This window comes from Palaemon carinicauda, chromosome 6, assembly GCF_036898095.1.
Source record: "Palaemon carinicauda isolate YSFRI2023 chromosome 6, ASM3689809v2, whole genome shotgun sequence".
In the NCBI taxonomy this organism is placed as follows: domain Eukaryota; kingdom Metazoa; phylum Arthropoda; class Malacostraca; order Decapoda; family Palaemonidae; genus Palaemon; species Palaemon carinicauda.
The window spans coordinates 24,218,027-24,239,603 of NC_090730.1; the positions used below are offsets into that span (position 1 = coordinate 24,218,027).

Below are 21,577 nucleotides of genomic sequence, written 5' to 3' on the forward strand. Positions count from 1 at the left end.
AAGGTTCTTGATGTAGACTTATCCTTAGGGGGGACCGGGTATGATCGTTGAGACGAATCACGGTCCCCAGAAAATCCATGAAAGGAAGAGCGATCAGAAGAAGAAGAAAGAGCGGGGCTGAGGATAGGAATCTCAGCGCCGGAAACACTTGCCTCACTTACCACCCTACCTGTATCCGGCTCGTCTAGTAACATTGGTTCGACGTCCAGGTTCATGGAGGCAACATTGTCCTCCAGACCTCCGGGGGCGTCCGATGGATCTTGCTCTGGGTCGATGAGACCCGTTATGGTGGCATCAATGTGGGCAATGATGGGAGCTGCCACATGCCTAGCCACAGCGGCTGAAGACTTAGCGTTGGGGTAAACCATGGAGCAGTAGTCCTCAGATAGGACGTACGGCCGCTTAGACTTCACATTCCGGGCAAAACCACCAACCCACACCTTCAGTGTGGCCCGAGCCGCAGACTTTTGCTCCGGGGATGCCTGAAATAATAGTGGGAATTATAAAAGGGAAGACTCCCAATGGTCCTTCAAGACCATAGAGATCTTACTAATAGTAAAATAAGAAGGCAACATAGCCAACGGGACTCACCGAGTCAGATCCAAGGGTAGTGATGAGGTCGAAGCAAATCACACAGTTATCCGGGTGCCATACCACAACGTCTTCCAGTTGAACCCCACAAGGGGCATGAGATCGGCAGACGGAGTGGCCACAAGGCTGGTGTATAACAGCTGCACAGGCCGGCGTCAGACAATGCACCATCTATAAAAAGAATAGTATATGAGAAACTGTAATTCCCTTAAGTAGGGGCGGGTCCGGAGGACCCGGGCCTAACAAAGGTCTAACACAAGATTAGAGCTTAACTGTAATATTCTTAAGTAGGGGCGAGTCCGGAGGACCCGGGCCTAACATAGGTCTAACACAAGATTAGAGCTTAATTGTAATATTCTTAAGTAGGGGCGGGTCCGGAGGACCCGGGCCTAAACATAAGTCTAACTTAAGACTAAAGTAAATAGTATATGAGAAACTGTAATTCTCTTAAGTAGGGGCGGGTCCGGAGGACCCGGGCCTAACATAAGCCTAACACAAGATTAGGGCTTAACTGTAATATTCTTAAGTAGGGGCGGGTCCGGAGGACCCGGCCTAAACAAAAGTCTAGCTTAAGACTAAAGTATAGCCATCCATTCCGGTCGAGCCGGGAGTATAAAAAAGGATGCAACAACAAAAATTTAAGACACAGGGTGTCTGATTTCCCGGGGCGAGGCTAAGCCCCGGGCCGGGAAATAAAAGTATCCAAAACCAATTCGTATAGGAACTCCGGGGTAGTGATCTGTCATATAATCATCATAGGAACTGTTATAAATTAAATAGGGGGGCGGAACTGTAGATAAGAACCGCCAACGGAACCCAGAGGGTTTCATATAACATAAACCAGTGTGATAAGTGAATATAAAATAGGGTGCACCGGGATCCAACTCTGTTGACCGGTGGCCAACCAGACTAGACAGAGCCGAACCCGCCGGGACACCCGGAGGACAAAGTCCATAAACACTGAACTACCCCCTCTACAAGGAGGGAAGGCAACGGTCCCCTAGGGGAGAGGGGGAGAGAAGCCTAGCCACCCCCTAGCGATAGGGGGAGCATGGGGGAGGATCACGTGATACGGAGCAGCAGGGCTACCAACTGACGATCCCCAACCAGACAGATCAAACGGAGTAATAGCACAATATTCATTATAATAGTAATAGCGTTGATAATATAAAATAAACACATAAAAATTTTTGGGCAAGGCATGCAACATAATAATTAAATCACAAAAGACACACCTGATGGCTTAAAAAATAACATTGCCGCCTAGCACGAAGGTCGGCAGCCATAACGATACGTAAATGATATCGGCCCAAAATTTGAACCACGAGGGTTCTAAACGCTAAATAATGAATATCCATAATAACAAATAAAATTTAATAATAAAAATAATACATATAGTAACACCGCGAGTGAAACTAAAAGCTCTCAAAACAGGAGTACCAACTGTAAATGGAATCAAGCAAGATCGGTATGAACGAAGTGAATACACTCCTATAAAACAAATATTAGACGATCTAGGTTGCTCAAAACACAGCAAAACACAGCTTGGTACTTAACTTAGACGGTGTCTCCTGGGAAACCGACGAAGAAGCCATAATCCAATGGAAAATAATCCAAAACGAGAGCACAACAAAAATGCGGGTTACTGCACAAGTCGTGCTAAAAGGAGTTTGGTTCTGAGCGGATGCATTGTTAGTAGTACCGAGTGAGGTTGAACGGCTCTCCTCTATTGGGGTTTCTGTCGTGGATGAATCTAAATAGTGCGGGACCTCTGGATTATACGCCCAATTTTATACCGACACCAATAGGTGAGCGAGCTAGTTAACCTAGCACTCCTTTACATTTTTTCTCTGGTATATTTAGCAGTAAATTACCTAAGAATAAGTGCTAAATGGAGCTTATTCACTGGGCGGCACAGGTTCGAGCCCAGAAAGATTAATTTGTTAATATGGATTTTTCAAGGTCTAACAGAATTCACAATATTTTGGTTTTCTTCATTTTTACCATGTAATATCTGCATCACATGTCTGCAACCCCATGGGGGAAAAGTTTAAGCTTTCCCACCTGAGGGTATAGGTTTACTAACTTAATCTTGCTTCCTTTCTCATTTATGTTTTAGGATTAATTCTTCTGGGTAAGCCTATGAGTGTACAAGTGTGACTCACTGGTGTAGTTAAACTACTCAATTAAAGAACTAAAGTTGAGCTCATTGAGGTCAATAGTAAAAGAAATGTTTGAGAAAATGTGAATGAGGTGGATACAATAAGGATGTGAACAAAATAATCAGGAGAGCCATGGGATGTAATTAAGAGTTGCCATCAGATTTTAAAGTAAATAAAAATTTAAGTTCTAAGTTCAGTGTCTTACCACAGAGCTCATTTAACCTATTTAATGATCTGGTACCTAACCCTAAGCAAAAAGGAGTCAAAAGACTTCCTACTGCAATGGCTGGTTTTGGAAGTGCTTTGCTAATTAAAAACACAATGTAATTTGAAATTCGGAATACCAATAAAAACTCACTTCCACAAGGTATGCTGTACACTTACTTTACCATATTTGGTTGAACGTGCTGTGAGTCGTAGTAAACCGTCATCATTAATTTTTTGAACTTCAACACAAACAAGGTCCCCTTCACGAAGAAGTGCCCTCATTTCTCGCTCATCTTCAACACTGCTTCTTCTCTGTGAAAGGGGGGCGGGGAGATTAATTGAAAAGTTACGTATTATGACACTCATTTTCCCTATAGATGCAATCTGTTTGTTAAGTCTACACTCTATTTCTCAGAAGTTTTTTTCACTATATGTCATTGACACTTGTTTTCTTATACAGTAGTTTGCTAAGCATGTTGCATAAGATTTTTCATAATTCTGATCATCCTTTGCATTTTCTCTACATCTTCCCAGACAGTAGCACCCTGTTCGTAATACTATGTACGCAATTAATTCTAACAGTCATGCCTTCTCCATCATAAGGCTCAATACTAAACAGTATTCTAGAAGTTTCATTCCAGCTATGACCAAGTTGTGGAATAATCTTCCCAATCAGGTAGTTGAATCAGTGGAACTTCTAAAGTTCAAACTTGTAGCAAATGTTTTTATGTTACATAAGTCTCATTGTATAGTCTATATATGAAAGATGTTTAAATGTTTCTACTGTTCTTGAAATATTTTATTTTAATTATTCATTACTTCTCTTGTAATTTTTTGTCTCATTTCCTCACTGAGCCATTTTTCCCTGTTGGAGCCCTTGGGCGTATATCATCCTGCTTTTCCAACTATGGTTACAACTTACCTAATAATAATAACAATTTATTTCAATTTTCCTCACTGATCTATTTTTTCCCTACTGAAGCCTTTGGGCTTATAACATCCTGCTTTTCCATTCAGAGTTATAGTTTAGCTAGTAATAATAATAATAATAAGAATGCTGTATCTTCTTTTCAATATACAGGTATCCCAAAAGGGAAGATGGCCCTGTCTGCCATCACATTTTTCTTGTACAATTCAGTGGTACCTCAGTATATGAGTTTACTTCATTCCACAAGCAAGCTCGCAACCCAAACTGCTCACAAGCTATCTATTTTTCCCATAATAAATACAGTAAAGGTAATTTATTTGATGCATTCTACACATTCATAAATACACGTACCCACTGACTTTTAAAGGTTTGTAATGTTATTCAAAGAAGAAATTAGAAGCCTTGCATCGGAAATGAATACAAATTCTAAGGCTGAGTACAAGAAGGGCCAATGTCATAAAATCATGTTTTGAGAAAAACGCATTTGAAAGATTGCTTCCTTTATTAAAAATCAGGCAAGTACAACAAACGAAAGCTCTTTCTATTTTGAGACAGGTCATCTTTTAAAATATTATTTACTGACCAAAGCATTGCATTATTGTTTTTAATTTTAAAGAAAAAAATATATTAAACCAAACTTTCAAAATTTTATTTCCTGCAAATTGTGTAAAATGATATTTTAATTATAAAATAAATTTTTGAATATACTTACCCGGTGAATATATAATAGCTGCAACTCTGCGGCTCGACAGAAAACACACTAAAAAAACTCGCGAGCGATCGCTATGAAGGTTGCGGGTGTGCCCACCAGCGCCAGCTGTCGGCCAGATACCACTCTTGTATGTAAACAAAACCTTCAATTCTTCTCGTCCCGCTGCGTCTCTATTGGGGAGGAAGGGAGGGTCATTTAATTTATATATTCACCAGGTAAGTATATTCAAAAATTTATTTTATAATTAAAATATCATTTTTAAATATTTAACTTAGCCGGTGAATATATAATAGCTGATTCACACCCAAGGAGGTGGGTAGAGACCAGAGTTAATTATGTTTACAGCGTATAAGCTAAGTGTTTTTTCATTTTGACAGTTATCAATATAACAAAACCAAAATATATAGGTACCTGGTAAGGAAGTTGACTTAGACGATTACTCTGCCTTGTAAGTCTGTCTTCCTCACGGAGCCCAGCGATCCTCTTAGGATGCTGAAAGACTCCCAGGAGCTGAAGTATCAAGGGTTGCAACCCATACAACAGGACCTCATCAAACCCCTAATCTGGGCGCTCTCAAGAAATGACTTTGACCACCCGCCAAATCAACCAGGATGCGAAAGGCTTCTTAGCCTTCCGAACAACCCATAAAACAATATTAAAAACATTTCAAGAGACAGATTAAAAGGATATTGGAATTAGGGAAGTGTAGTGGTAGAACCCTCACCCACTACTGCACTCGCTGCAACGAATGGACCCAGTGTGTAGCAGTCCTCGTAAAGAGTCTGGACATCTTTTAAGTAAAATGACGCGAACACTGACTTGCTTCTCCAAAAAGTCGCGTCCATAATACTTTGCAGAGATTTATTTTGCTTGAAGGCCACGGAGGTTGCTATATCTCTAACTTCGTGCGTCTTAACCTTAAGCAAACATCGGTCTTTCTCATTCAAGTGAGAATGAGCTTCTCGTATTAAAAAAATCTGATAAAATATGACAAAGCATTCTTTGACATAGGCAATGAAGGTTTCTTAACTGAGCACCATAATGCCTCAGATTTCCCTCGTAATGACTTAGTACGAGCTAAATCGAACTTAAGAGCTCTAACAGGACATAATACTCTTTCCAGTTCGTTGCCTACGATCTCTGATAAGCAAGGAATATCAAAAGATTTAGGCCAAGGACGAGAAGGCAGTTCATTTTTGGCCAGGAAACCAAGTTGAAGTGAACAAGTGGCTTTTTTCTGTAGAAAAGCCGATGTTCTTACTGAAGGCATGAAGTTCATTGACCCTTTTAGCCGAAGCCAAGCACACTAGGAAAAGTGTCTTGAGGGTGAGATCCTTCAGGGAGGCTGAATGTAATGGCTCAAACCTGTCTGACATGAGGAACCTTAGGACCACGTCTAAGTTCCATCCAGGAGTTGCCAAACGACGTTCCTTAGAGGTCTCGAAAGACTTAAGGAGATCTTGGAGATCTTTATTGTTGGAAAGATCTAAGCCTCTATGTCGAAAGACCGAAGCCAACATGCTCCTGTAGCCCTTAATCGTGGGAGCTGAAAGGGAGTGAACCTTTCTCAGATGTAAAAGAAAATCTGCGATTTGGGCTACAGAGGTACTGGACGAGGACACAGATGCTGACTTGCACCAGTCTCGAAAGACTTCCCACTTCGACTGGTATACTCTAATGGTAGAAGCTCTCCTAGCTCTTGCAATCGCACTGGCTGCCTCCTTCGAAAAGCCTCTAGCTCTTGAGAGTCTTTCGATAGTCTGAAGGAAGTCAGACGAAGAGCGGGGAGGCTTTGATGGACATTCTTTACGTGGGGGTGACGTAACAGATCTACCGTTAGAGGAAGACTTCTTGGAAAGTCTACCAGCCATTGAAGTACCTCGGTGCACCACTCTCTCGCGGGCCAGAGGGTAGCAACCAACGTCAACCTTGTCCCTTCGTGAGAGGCGAACTTCTGCAGTACCTTGTTGACTATCTTGAATGGTGGGAATGCATATAAGTCCAGAAAAGACCAATCCAGTAGAAACGCATCTATGTAGATTGCTTCTGTATCTAGGACTGGAGAGCAATAGATTGGTAACCTTTTGGTCAACGAGGAGGCAAAGAGGTCTATGGTGGGTTGACCCCAAGTAGCCCAAAGACTCTTGCCCACGTCATTGTGGAGGGTCCATTCCGTGGGTATCACCTGACCCCTCCGACTGAGACAGTCTGCCAAGACGTTCAAGTCCCCCTGGATGAATCTCGTCAACAGGGAGATGCCTCAAATTCTTGACCATAAGAGAAGGTCCCTTGCGATTTCGAGCAGCGTGAAGGAGTGTGTGCCTCCTTGCTTGGAGATGTACGCCAAAGTTGTGGTGTTGTCTGAGTTGCCTCTACCACTAAGTTTCGAAGAAGCCTTCTAATATCATCAAGGCCAAGTGGACTGCTAATAGCTCCTTGCCGTTGATGTGCATGCTCTTCTGACTTGAGGTCCACAGACCCGAGCATTCCCGACCGTCCAGGGTCGCACCCCAACCCAAATCCGACGCGTCTGAGGACAACACGTGGTTTGGGTTCTTGACTGCTAGGGATAGTCCCTCTCTCAGACTGATATTGCTGTCCCACCATTTCAGGCATGCCTTTACTGGTTCGGAGACTGGGAATGATACCGTCTCTAATGTCTTGTCCTAGTTCCAGTGAAAGGCTAGATGGAACCGGAGAGGCAGAAGGTGTAGTCTCCCTTGTGAGACAAACTGCTCCAGGGATGAGAGAGTCCCTACGAGACTGTTCCAACTCCTGACTGAATAAACGTTTCGTTTCAGCATTAGTTGGACTTCGAGCAGGGCTTGACTGCGAATCTCCATCCCCAAATATAGAATAATCTGGGATGGGATCAGTTGGGACTTTTAGGTTGACCAAAAGTCCCAACTACCTGGCCAGACTCAACGTCCAATGTAGATCCTGCAGACAGTGAAGACTGGACGATGCTCTGAGAAGCCAGTCATCCAAGTACAGGGAGGCTCGGATCCCCGATAGATGGAGGGATTTTGCCACATTCCTCATGAGCCTCGTAAACACGAGAGGCGCAGGACTGAGGCCAAAGCACAGGGCTCGAAACTGGTACCCCACATTCCTGTAAACAAACCTCAGAAACGGTTGGGAATCCAGGTGTATAGGAATGTGGAAGTATGCCTCCTGAAGGTCGAGAGAGACCATCCAGTCGCCTTCCATAAATGCTGTCAAGACAGCCTGGTAGACTTCATCGTGAAGTTTGTCTTGACAATGAACACATTGAGCGCACTTGCCTCTTACGTACTCCTGCAGTGAACATGGCTGCCAAATCATGGAGCCATCCCTGAGGGACTTGTTCCTGCACAGAACGTGGCTGTCAGATCATTGGAGCCATCCCTGAAAGCCTTGTTTATGCATGACATAATTGTACAGCAAAACTTCAAAGGCTCGAAAACAGCTGTGAAGTCGACCTGTAAAATCTTGGAGCGTCTGTGGCCAGGCGCCAGGGAGAGTCTATGAGGTTTGAGAAGTCTATCTGGGCAGAGGCAGGAACTCCCAAGCCAAGAACTTCTCTCGTGTCATATCAGACTCTCGCTCTATAAGCCAGTTTAAAAGAAGGGAAAGCAAAGGCTGTCTCCCCCAAACTCCTCCTGGTGATAAACCAGTCGCCTAGCAAACGTAAAGCTCTCTTAGAAGAGCGAGAGAGCACTAGCTTATAAAACAACGGCTTCGAAGTAGCTAGGCCTAGTGTAAGCTCTGACGTTTAGGCGAACGAGGAGCAGCAGTTACAAAAAGATCCGGACAAAGATCCTTAAAAATCAGCATGATTTATTTAAAGTCCATAGAGGGCTAAGCAGCTTTAGGCTCCTCTCCGTCTGACAGAGTCCTCAAGGGAATATCAGTAGGAGGGGGAACAGCAACTTCCTCATCTGAAGGAACCTTGTCCGATAATAGCTGAGTCTCAAGCAAGGGAGAGACCTACCGTGGTGGCAATGCTTTACAAGCAGAGTCCACACGCACTGGTGCATTAGTAGCGGACCAGGACGCAACGTCATGTAACTGCTTGACATTCTGTGAACTGTCAACAACAACAGGTGCGTGAGACCAGGACGCAACGTCATGTAACTGCTTGACAGTCTGTGAACTGTCAACAACAACAGGTGCGTGAGGACGCACAGCGTCCACTCGAGACTGCTTTGACCGCCTAGACTAAGCAGTCAAAACAACTCTAGAATGCGGAGGTTGACGCTCAGCGTCAAAACAAGTCAACTCCGATTGTTAGCGAACGTCCTGAACGTCAACAGGAGCATCAGCAAGTGGCCTAACGTCCAAATTTGGCTGAAAATCCACACGAGACCGCATCGAGTGTGGTTCTAAACAAGCTGACTGACATGACTTGGCTACGCCAACGTCAACAGGACGCACAAAGGAACGTTAGGGTGGCTGAAAGCCAGGATCTCGATGAGATAAACGGCTAGGCTCAACGGACTTATCGGCAGAATAGTCTTCCATAAGGGAGGCAAGCTTATTCTGCATGTCTTGCCGTACAACCCATTTAGGATCAACGGGAATGGTTGCGGTAAGAGACGAGGGTAACGTCTGTGACCGCAAAACCTTGCCTACAAAAAGACTCTCGGAGTCTGTGTTACGCTTTTGTTAGGCGGCGAGCAGTCTTCCGATGACTGCATAGGGTCAGAGCTGTCCTAATGGTTAAAACCAGGACGCTGGACCTGTCCTGAAAGGACTGACTTTCGCTTAAAGGGCCTCGAAACCTTGTTCCACGGTTTCTTATGCGAAAAGCCTTCGGATGACGAGGAGAAAATCGTCTCTCTCGCCTTATGGTAGGGGTGATCTTGGTAAGATACACCCGATACCATAGAGGAAACGTCTGTTCGCTGATCAAGGCCTCTCGAACCCATAAGTCGTACGACATTACTTCTCCCCTGGGCTTGGGAGCTTGCAAGAGGTCCCGGACTAGGCGAACGACAGGCACGAACAGACGAACCCTCGGTCGCAACACTGATAACACTTTGCGCAATATCACTTTATCACTACGATTTTCTGTTTTGCACTTATTTCACTGAAATAACAATTCACATTAGGTAAAAATAAAACTGATTTCTACCTGAAGCACGCAATTCTACCCTCATCAAAAGGTTGTAATTGCGAAATCAGTCGTATAATGCAAGCACATTAATACCAGCAAAAAACAGTAAACATATTTTAAGATAAAAAAATCAGTGGCTGGGGAAGAGACTAAACACTAGTTCATTCAAAACTACGTTTTCAATCTCTCACCGTACATTGCCTTGGGACGAGAATAAAAAACTAAAAACGTTTTATCCTTTCTCCCCGTACAGAGACTAGGGACGAGAGTAACTCGAGAACAACGTTACCCGCTTGGGACGAGATAAAGATCGGAACGTTTTCTCTCCTCTCTCTCCCTCCGTCTCTATCTCTCTCTCTCTCTCTCTCTCTTGATTTCGCACCTAAGAGAAGAGCCCACTTACGTTTCGTCAAAAAAAACAGGTTATTTGACCAAAGGAAGAAACTGAAAGGTTTTTCAATTAAAAAGTTCCTTTAAAATAGAATTTAAAACATTTAAGCTTTGAAAGAAGAATGAACAAAACGTCAGAATCGATTTACTCTTTCTGCAAAGTGAAACCGTGATTCTCTCTCTCTCTATCGTAACGATAGAGCGCAAACTGCGTAGCATAACTAAACTAAACGTTAGTTCATCTTTGAAACAGTACGAAGACTATTCAAAGAAAATCTTTCATAAAATATCTATTAAAAAATATTCATTTAATAAGTTTTAAATCATTAGCTCTTTAAAAGCTATTTACGATTGAAAGGGCTCAACGTTGTTTAACTTCGGTTTCCAAGTTAGGACCGCCTACTCCCAGGAAAGGTCGCATATAAACAAATCATTAAAATTTATTTTGATGTTTATTATAAATGGAAAGCTAATCGAAGAGGCCTAATAAAGGCGGTTGAGATATTAAATATATAGAGGAAAATCTATAATTAATTTATAACGTGATAAGATAATTGCTAAAAGCCTAAACACACTTCCGTACTGAGGGAAGGGTCGGCCATTTAAAAGTCAAGGAAAGTCCAAAAAACAATCCAAAGTCATCAAAAATTAAATCTATCCAAAAACGAGTTCAAGATTTAAGTTGAAGATAAAACACCTGTACTGCGAAAACTCAAACCAAAATGAAGTACTGTACTTCACCAAATATGTTAAGAAAACTCCAGGTTCTACAGCGAGTATGAATACGTCTTGTCGTCAACGTCGACAGAGAAGAATTGAAGGTTTTGTTTACATACAAGAGTGGTATCTGGCCGACAGTTGGCGCTGGTGGGCACACCCGCAACCTTCATAGCGATCGCTCGCGAGTTTTTTGAGTGTGTTTTCTGTCGAGCCGCAGAGTTGCAGCTATTATATATTCACCGGCTAAGTTAAATATTTAAAACAAAATTTTGCATTATTAGAGAAAAGTGTTTTAAACCTTTTGAAGTTAATCTATATCCTTCTAGTAGCTATTATACATTACAATATCTGTAAAATTTTTGCTTAGAATGAAAAAAAAAAAAAAAAAAAAGACATCCTAAATCAATGGCTGAAGGAAAGTGAAAAAAAAATTACATTGATTAATTTACAAACACAAGTAGATTAATCAAATTCACTAAACAAAAATTGATACATTTTGGCATGTTGAGTAACATCCTGAATCAAAGGCTAAAGAAAAGGAAAAAACAAGAGTGATTAATTTACAAACACGAGTATATTAATCAAAATGAATGAAAACAAATCTGATTAATTTTTGACATGTTGAGTTCCAATAGAAAAGTAATGATCCATAGTAATTGTGTCATAAGCCATAACACTCACACATTGAGTTCATCATCTATATAAATATCATCTGAAGCATCTTCTGCTGCCTGCAGGCTTCTGTAAAAATGTCTGCTTCCTGTAGAAATAAGCGGAAGGAGATCAATCAAGTTCTTCAACTTTTTGGGTGGAATTTGCCTTGGTCCCTCTTCAAGCTGTGGGAGATTCCAAATGGGTGGTCTTCCTTTTTCCTTTCTTCTTAAATCCGCTGCATTTGGGAAAAAGGATGTCCAGCACATAATCTGGCCAATTTAATTTTGATTGTATTCCCTCTTCCTAATTTTCATCCAATTTACTTGTTGTCTTTATGGTGATTCACCAGGGGCACAGCAGACATATACACGCTTTTAAAATTGATAAAATCTTCTGTTTGCATTTCAGTCACTTGTAACTTATTTTTTGTAAGGATTGCTCTGATTGTTATGCTCCAGTCCCGTGGCATCTCAATGTTTGTAACTGATTTTCGATATTTTTCTATCAAAGCATGTACTTTGTTTCCATGTGTGTAGGGCCAGATTCTAAGAAAGAATGCATTATTCTTATTCCCTTACTCCTGGAAACATTCATAAGCGTGGCTGCAAATAAATGGTTCCTATTTTGACCACCACAAGAGTCACTATATAGTCGAAAGTCCTTAATGTCATCTGAGAGGCCGCCCTTCAACCATTTCATTACACATGAACCTATTTCTTGGCCACTTATTTTTGCAATTGTTTCATCCCACATCATGCAGTGTGCTTTATTTCCATCTACACTTGTTTCAAAAATGGTTGTTATAAAAAGCAACAAGTTGTCTCTTGTAGTAAACTATTCCTGTCTGCAACATTGGGCAAGGCAGTATTTTCTGGAGGTCAAAGGATGCAGTAACAATTCCTTGGTTTTTAAGAGCAAACTCTTTATCAGCTCTTTTTTCATTGTAAGCCATCTCTGCTAGTTCATGGTGTTTTGATTTCTCTTCTTCAATGCAGTTTTTTCCATCCGCATTAGCAGTCATTAGGGATGCCTCTAAAGTATCACATTTTTCACAAGTGTCCTGGGATGGGTGATGGAAGGACAAATTGAACTCTTCATTGAAGATTTTTCTGTACATTGATTCTTTATCTGTTGGTAAACTGTTTTCATGGCAGTATTTTTGGTACAATCGATACATCTGAGCTATTGTCACAATAGCTCAGATGTATCGATTGAGATCTGGATTCAAATATTTTCTTTCTGAGTCTGCTCTAGCATTATGACTTTTCCAGGCCGGAAACTGGTTGATATGCTTCTTAATCATCTCTAGAGATTTTGGGGATATTTTCTTTTGTTTCCCATGTTTTCCTCTTCCATCTGGTGCTATAGTGCCACTTTCAGACTGTGGCATGTTCTCTGAAACAATCCTAGCTCTTTTGAGCGTAATACCAAAAGTAGATAAAAATGATATTTTAATTATAAAATAAATTTTTGAATATACTTACCCGGTGAATATATAGCTGCAACTCTGTTGCTCGACAGACAAACTCTACGGAAAAAACTCGCCAGCGATCGCTATACAGGTTGCGGGTGTGCCCAACAGCGCCATCTGTCGACCAGATACCCAGCTCTTATGTAAACAAAGACTCAATTTTCTCCTCGTCCCACTGCGTCTCTATTGGGGAGGAAGGGAGGGTCATTTAATTTATATATTCACCGGGTAAGTATTTTCAAAAATTTATTTTATAATTAAAATATCATTTTTAAATATTTAACTTAGCCGGTGAATATATAGCTGATTCACACCCAGGATGGTGGGTAGAGACCAGTAATATATGTTTACATTTTATGAGCTAAGAGTTTTTTATTTCATTTAGAAGTTATCAAAATAACAAAAACAAAATAAATAGGTACCTGGTAAGGAAGTCGACTTGAACAATTACTCTGCCTTTTAAGTACGTCTTCCTTACGGAGCCTCGCGATCCTCTTAGGATGCTGATCGACCCCTAGGAGCTGAAGTATCAAGGGTTGCAACCCATACAACAGGACCTCATCAAACCCCTAATCTAGGCGCTCTCAAGAAATGACTTTGACCACCCGCCAAATCAACCAGGATGCGAAAGGCTTCTTAGCCTTCCGGACAACCCATAAAAAACAACATTAAAAACATTTCAAGAGAAAGATTAAAAGGTTATGGAATTAGGGAATTGTAGTGGTTGAGCCCTCACCCACTACTGCACTCGCTGCTACGAATGGTCCCAGTGTGTAGCAGTCCTCGTAAAGAGACTGGACATCCTTTAGATAAAAAGACGCGAACACTGACTTGCTTCTCCAATAGGTTGCGTCCATTATACTTCGCAGAGATCTATTTTGCTTAAAGGCCACGGAAGTTGCAACAGCTCTAACTTCGTGCGTCTTCACCTTAAGCAAAGCTTGGTCTTCCTCATTCAGATGTGAATGAGCTTCTCGTATTAACAGTCTGATAAAGTAGGATAAAGCATTCTTTGACATAGGCAAAGATGGTTTCTTAACTGTACACCATAAAGCTTCAGATTGGCCTCGTAAAGGTTTAGTGCGCTTTAAATAGAACTTAAGAGCTCTCACAGGGCATAAGACTCTTTCTAGTTCATTGCCTACAATCTCCGATAAGCTGGGAATATCGAACGATTTAGGCCAAGGTCGAGAAGGCAGCTCATTTTTGGCTAGAAAACCAAGTTGTAGCGAACATGTGGCTTTTTCTGATGAAAATCCGATGTTCTTGCTGAAGGCATGAATCTCACTGACTCTTTTAGCTGATGCTAAGCATACTAGGAAAAGTGTTTTTAGAGTGAGATCTTTCAAGGAGGCTGATTGTAGCGGCTCAAACCTGTCTGACATGAGGAATCTTAGTACCACGTCTAAATTCCAACCAGGTGTAACCAAACGACGCTCCTTAGTGGTCTCAAAAGACTTAAGGAGGTCTTGAAGATCTTTATTGTTGGAAAGATTTAAGCCTCTATGCCGGAAGACCGATGCCAACATGCTTCTGTAGCCCTTGATAGTGGGAGCTGAAAGGGATCGTCCTTTTCTTAGGTATAAGAGAAAGTCAGCTATTTGAGCTACAGAGGTACTGGTCGAGGATACAGAAACTGACTTGCACCAGTCTCGGAAGACTTCCCACTTCGATTGGTAGAGTCTAATGGTGGATGCTCTCCTTGCTCTGGCAATCGCACTGGCTGCCTCCTTCGAAAAGCCTCTAGCTCTCGAGAGTCTTTCGATAGTCTGAAGGCAGTCAGACGAAGAGCGAGGAGGCTTTGGTGTACCTTCTTTACGTGTGGCTGACGTAGAAGGTCCACCCTTAGGGGAAGACTTCTGGGAACGTCTACTAACCATCGAAGTACCTCGGTGAACCATTCTCTCGCGGGCCAGAGGGGAGCAACTAGCGTCAACCTTGTCCCTTCGTGAGAGGCGAACTTCTGCAGTACCTTGTTGACAATATTGAACGGTGGGAATGCGTAGAGATCTAGATGTGACCAATCTAGGAGAAAGGCATCTATATGTATTGCTGCTGGGTCCGGGACTGGGGAGCAATAGATTGGAAGCCTCTTGGTCAGCGAGGTTGCAAAGAGATCTATGGTTGGCTGGCCCCAAGTGGCCCAAAGTCTCTTGCACACATCCTTGTGGAGGGTCCATTCTGTTGGAATTACTTGCCCTTTCCGACTGAGACAATCTGCTATGACATTCAAGTTGCCTTGGATGAACCTCGTTACTAGTGAGATGTCTTGACCTTTTGACCAGATGAGGAGGTCCCTTGCGATCTCGTACAACGTCAGTGAGTGGGTCCCTCCTTGCTTGGAGATGTACGCCAAGGCAGTGGTGTTGTCTGAGTTCACTTCCACCACTTTGCCTCGAAGGAGAGACTTGAAGCTTTTCAAGGCCAGATGTACTGCCAACAGCTCCTTGCAGTTGATATGCATGTTCCTCTGACTCGAGTTCCACAGTCCTGAGCATTCCCGACCGTCTAATGTCGCGCCCCAGCCCACGTCCGATGCGTCCGAGAAGAGAACGTGGTTGGGAGTCTGAACAGCCAGGGGAAGACCCTCTCTCAAGTTGATATTGTCCTTCCACCAAGTCAGACAAGACTTCATCTTTTCGGAAATCGGGATCGAGACCGCTTCTAGCGTCTTGTCCTTTTTCCAATGAAAAGCTAGATGGTATTGAAGCGGACGGAGGTGTAGTCTTCCTAATGACACAAATTGTTCCAGGGATGATAGCGTCCCTACCAGACTCATCCACAGCCTGACTGAGCAGCGTTCCTTCTTCAGCATGTTCTGGATGAATAACAGGGCTTGACTTATTCTGGGGGCCGACGGAAAAGCCCGAAAAGCTTGACTGTGAATCTCCATCCCTAAATACACAATAGTTTGGGATGGGACCAGTTGCGACTTTTCCAAATTGACTAGGAGTCCCAATTCCTTGGTCAGATCTAGAGTCCACTTGAGATCCTTCAGACAGCGACGACTGGAAGAGGCTCTGAGAAGCCAGTCGTCCAAATAAAGGGAGGCTCGGATGTCCGATAAATGGAGGAATTTGGCTACATTCCTCATCAGCCTCGTAAACACGAGAGGAGCTGTGCTTAGGCCAAAGCACAGGGCCCGAAACTGGTAGACCACCTTTTCGAAAACGAATCTCAGAAAAAGTTGGGAGTCTGAGTGGATGGGGACGTGGAAGTAGGCGTCCCTTAGGTCTAGGGAGACCATCCAGTCTTCCCTTCTGACCGCTGCTAAGACTGACTTTGTGGTCTCCATGGAGAACTTCGTCTTTGTGACAAAGACATTCAGAGCACTGACGTCTAGCACCGGCCTCCACCCTCCTGTCTTCTTTGAAACCAAGAAGAGGCGGTTGTAGAATCCCGGTGATTGAAGGTCCGAGACCTTGACCACCGCTCCCTTTTTTAGCAAAGGAGACACTTCCAGCTTCAGGGCTTGTCTCTTTTCTTCCTCTCTGTACCTGGGAGAGGGATCGATGGGAGACGTCGCTAGAGGGGGTTTTCGTACAAACGGGATCTTGTACCCCTCTCTGAGCCACTTCACAGATTGTGTATCTGCGCCTCTCTTCTCCCAGGCTTGCCAGAAGTTCTTGAGTCTGGCTCCCACTGCTGTCTGAAGTTGCGGGCAGTCAGACTCTGCCCTTAGAGGACTTGGATCCTTTCCTCTTCCCTCGCTTCCCTTTGGCACGAGCACCTCCTCTGCTGGAGGCTCTGCCACGAAAGGGCGGAATAAAGCGAGAAGCTGGAGTGTCCATCCTTGGTCTAGCTGATAATGTAGGCAAAGGGGGAGCTTTGCGAGCTGAAGACGCAACAAGATCGTGAGTGTCCTTCTGCATTAACGAAGCGGCTATTTCCTTTATCAGGACTTCTGGAAACAGGCACTTGGAAAGAGGAGCAAAGAGAAGCTCAGATCTCTGGCACGGTGTAACTCCAGCAGAAAGGAATGAGCAGAGAGATTCTCGCTTTTTTAGGACTCCGGACACAAATGAGGCAGCAAGCTCATTGGACCCATCACGGACGGCCTTGTCCATGCAGGACATAATGAGCAAAGAAGTCTCTTTATCTGTCAAAGAGATCTTCCTGCTTAGGGCTCCTAGGCACCAGTCTAAGAAGTTAAAGACTTCAAAAGCCCTAAAGATTCCTTTCATAAGATGGTCCAGGTCCGATGATGACCAACAAATCTTTGAGCGTCTCATGGCAAGGCGGCGGGGAGAGTCTACAAGACTTGAGAAGTCGCCCTGGGCAGAGGCAGGAACTCCCAAGCCGAGAACTTCTCCCGTGGCATACCAGACGCTCGATCTAGAAGAGAGTCTAGCAGGGGGAAAAGCAAACGCTGTCTTCCCTAAACTCTTCTTGGACTCTAACCAGTCTCCTATCACCCGCAAAGCTCTCTTGGACGAGCGTGCGAGGACGAGTCTAGTAAAGGCAGGTGCGGTAGAAGGCATGCCTAAGACAAACTCTGAAGGCGGAGAACGAGGAGCCACAGAAACAAACTGATCAGGAAACAGCTCTTTGAAAATAGCCAAAACTTTTCTAAAGTCCAAAGAGGGTTGAGTAGACTTAGGCTCGTCCAGTTCTGATTGTTGTTCGTCTTGATGTGCAGCAACATCGTCATCAGAAAGTTCCTCATCCGAGAACTGATGAGGAAACGGCAACGGAGTGGGTAACGGCTGGTTCGCTGAGTCCGGTCGTACTGGTGCATGCGTGACTGAGCCGGACGCAACGTCATGGACCTGCTGCACAGTCTGTGAGCTGTCAACAACCATGGTAGCGCGAGGACGCACGGCGTCTACCCGAGACTGTCTAGACTGACTGGGATGCGCAGTGGAAACCACACTGGGTTGCGGAGGTTGACGCACCGCGTCAAAACAAGTCAACTCTGAAGGTTGTTGAACGTCCAGAACGTCAACACCCACTTCCGTGCGTCGCTTAACGTCAACATGCGGCTGGCAGCCCACACTGGAACGCATCGGTGGAGGAACTACCTCAACTGGTGTACGTGAGAAGGTTACCTCAGCGTCCACAGGACGCACAACCGATCGCTTAGAAGGTTGTAGGCTAGTTACTGCACTCGCTGCTGGTACGGCAGAAACCTTCTCCGCATGAAAGTCCTGCATTAGAGACGTAAGCTTGGACTGCATGTCTTGCAGTAAAGCCCATTTAGGGTCTACGGGAGCAGGTGCGGTGACAGACGGTGTTAGGATCTGAAGCGGTACCGCTTTGCCTCTCTTAGGCGGTGAGCAGTCATCAGATGACGGCAACGAGTCCGAACTGACCCAGTGACTACAACCGGGACGTTGGACTTGTGCTGAAGGGACCAATTTACGTTTTAAAGGTCGTGAGACCTTGGTCCAAGGTTTCTTGCGAGAAACACCTTCAGACGACGAGGTATAAATGGGCTCTCTCGTCTTAGGTAGGTAGGGGCGATCTTGGGTAGATACGCCCGATACCATGGAGGGAACGTCTGTTCGCTGATTAAAGCCTCTCGAATCCATTCGTCGTACGACATTGCTTCTCCCCTGGACTTGGGAGCTTGCAAGAGGTCCCGGACTAGGAGGACGACAGGCACGAACAGACGAACCCTCAAGCGCAACACTGTTCACAACACTATCACTTGGCACTTTAGCACTTCCCACTGCACTTTGGCACTTAAGCTCCTTAACATCCGCCATGAGCTGATTGCGGTCACTTGCAAGGGACTCAACTCTCTCACCCAGAGCCTGGATGGCACGCATCATGTCAGCCATCGATGGTTCCTGAGTGCTAGTAGGGGGGTTAGGAACAACCACTACAGGGGAAGGAATAGGTTGTGGGGCATGAGGAGAGGATACATCAATAGATCGAGAAGAACTTCTCCTAATCCTATCTCTCTCTAGCCTACGTGTGTACTTTTCGAATTCGATAAAATCGAATTCCGAAAGGCCCACGCACTCCTCACACCGATCTTCCAATTGACAGGTTTTACCCCTACAATTGGAACAAACAGTGTGAGGGTCGATAGAAGCCTTCGGAAGACGCCTAGAACAGTCCCTAGCATTGCATTTCCTAAATTTGGGAACTTGTGAAGGGTCAGCCATTTTGAATTGGTCAAGGGAAAATTCCAAAAAATGATCTAAGTCATCAACAATGAATCCGTTACAAAAAAGAGTTCAAGGATTTGTTTGAAGAAAAACCCTGCACAGCGAAAGCTCAAAACCAGAATATAGTACTTCACCAATAAGATGTGAAAAAACTCCAGTTTAGCAACAGCGAGTAAAGTACGTCTTGTCGACACCTCGACAGAGAGAAAATTGAGTCTTTGTTTACATAAGAGCTGGGTATCTGGTCGACAGATGGCGCTGTTGGGCACACCCGCAACCTGTATAGTGATCGCTGGCGAGTTTTTTCCGTAGAGTTTGTCTGTCGAGCAACAGAGTTGCAGCTATATATTCACCGGCTAAGTTAAATATTTAAAAACATCTTTTGGCATACTTCCTTTTTAGGTATTGCTTCTTTAAGAAAGTGGTGACTTGAAAATCTTCGGCTTTCACCTTCGCTGCCTCGCAACCGCTGACTTTTTTTGTTTTCTTCAATAATCAAACCACAAAGGATTTGATTTTGTTCTTCTGGTGTCGCATTTCTATAATCCTGGTATAGCATCCTCCGATCCTCTTCTTTAAACTTCTCATAGCACCTTCTCCGTCAGCTTTCTCGGCATGGACTTCTCATAGGTTAAGCTTTATTCAATTTTCCTGTTGTGGAAACATGTTCTTCTCCTCTCACTTTCTTCTTTTTGCGACTGTGGCTAGCAGGTTTATTCATGTTGCATCTACACTGTCTGATGTACTCTAACATACATTCACTGATATCACACACATACTCCTGATTTTGATATTAAATAAATAGTAATGTCTTGCAACCACATTAATAACAGAAACGATTTATGAAGTTATGTACGCATATAAATGATTAAAATCGTTGGGTGCAAGAGAGGCTGAAGTTGACATTGGCCTCTCACAAGGCCCTCTATGGTTGTAATATGTTATTTTTATTAATAAAATAAATTTTTGAATATACTTACCCGATAATCATGTAGCTGTCAACTCCGTTGCCCGACAGAATTCTATGGAGGGATACGCCAGCTATCACAATACTAGAAGGGGGTGTACTTACCAGCGCCACCTGTGGCCAGGTACTCAATCATTTGTTGTTGACACCTCCTCAATTATTCCTCGGTCCACTGGTTCTCTCTGGGGAGGAAAGGGAGGGTCGATTAAATCATGATTATCGGGTAAGTATATTCAAAAATTTATTTTATTAATAAAAATAACATTTTTCAATATTAAACTTACCCGATAATCATGTAGCTGATTCACACCCAGGGAGGTGGGTGAAAACCAGTGTACATGATTAAAGGATAGCTAAGTATCCCATATTTCATATAACAGTTATCTCAAATAACAATGAAATAATAAGTACCTGGTAAGGAAGTCGAATAGAACCGTTACTCTGCCTTTTATTTAAAGTTCGTCTTCCTTACTGAGCGCAGCGTTCCTCTTGGAGGCTGAATCAACCCAAAGGTGCCAAAGTACACGGGGTTGCAACCCCTACTAAAGGACCTCTACCAAACCTTTAACCCAGGCGCTTCTCAAGAATGAATAGACCACCCGCCAAATCCAAGGATGCGGAAGGCTTCTTAGCCTACCGTAACAACCATAAAAACAACAATAAAAGTATTCAAGAGAAAGGTTAAAAAAGGTTATGGGATTAAGGGAATGTAGTGGCTGAGCCCTCACCTACTACTGCACTCGCTGCTACGAATGGTCCCAGGGTGTAGCAGTTCTCGTAAAGAGACTGGACATCTTTCAGATAAAATGATGCAAACACTGACTTGCTCCTCCAATAGGTTGCATCCATAATGCTCTGCAGAGAACGGTTTTTATTAAAGGCCAACGAAGTAGCTACAGCTCTTACTTCGTGGGTCCTTACCTTCAGCAATGCAAGGTCTTCCTCCTTTAAGTGAGAGTGTGCTTCTCTGATCAGAAGCCTTATATAGTACGAAAGCCCATTCTTGGACATGGGTCTCGAGGGTTTCTTGATGGCACACCATAAGGCTTCTGACTGTCCTCGAATAGGTTTAGACCTCTTCAGATAATATTTGAGAGCTCTGACAGGGCAAAGAACTCTCTCTAGTTCGTTACCTACCATGTTGGAGAGGCTAGGTATTTCGAACGATCTAGGCCAAGGACGTGAAGGAAGCTCGTTCTTTGCTAGGAATCCAAGCTGAAAAGAACATGTTGCAGATTCGGTTGTGAAACCAATGTTCTTGCTGAAGGCATGAACCTCACTGACTCTCTTAGCTGTTGCAAGGCAAACGAGAAAAGCAGTCTTGAGGGTAAGATCCTTGAAGGAAGCTGACTGGAGAGGTTCGAACCTAGATGTCATAAGGAACCTTAAGACTACGTCTAGATTCCAGCCTGGAGTGGAAAGACGACGTTCTTTAGACGTCTCAAAAGACTTGAGAATGTCTTGAAGGTCCTTGTTGGAAGACAGGTCCAAACCCCTGTGGCGGAGAACTGAGGCCAACATGCTCCTATATCCTTTAATCGTAGGTGTTGAAAGGGATCTC

At 43.7% G+C, this 21,577-nt stretch overlaps 1 protein-coding gene across 1 annotated transcript in view; it reads right to left on the reverse strand.

Moving 5' to 3' along the window:
- The window catches only part of Rrp4 (exosome complex component Rrp4), a 72,330-nt gene that overhangs the window by 10,057 nt on the left and 40,696 nt on the right, over positions 1 to 21,577 (reverse strand). Inside the window, exon 4 of the mRNA XM_068375149.1 lies at positions 3,138 to 3,272. Within this exon, the coding sequence (XP_068231250.1) occupies positions 3,138 to 3,272 (135 nt within the window). The remainder of the gene's footprint in view (positions 1 to 3,137; positions 3,273 to 21,577) is intronic.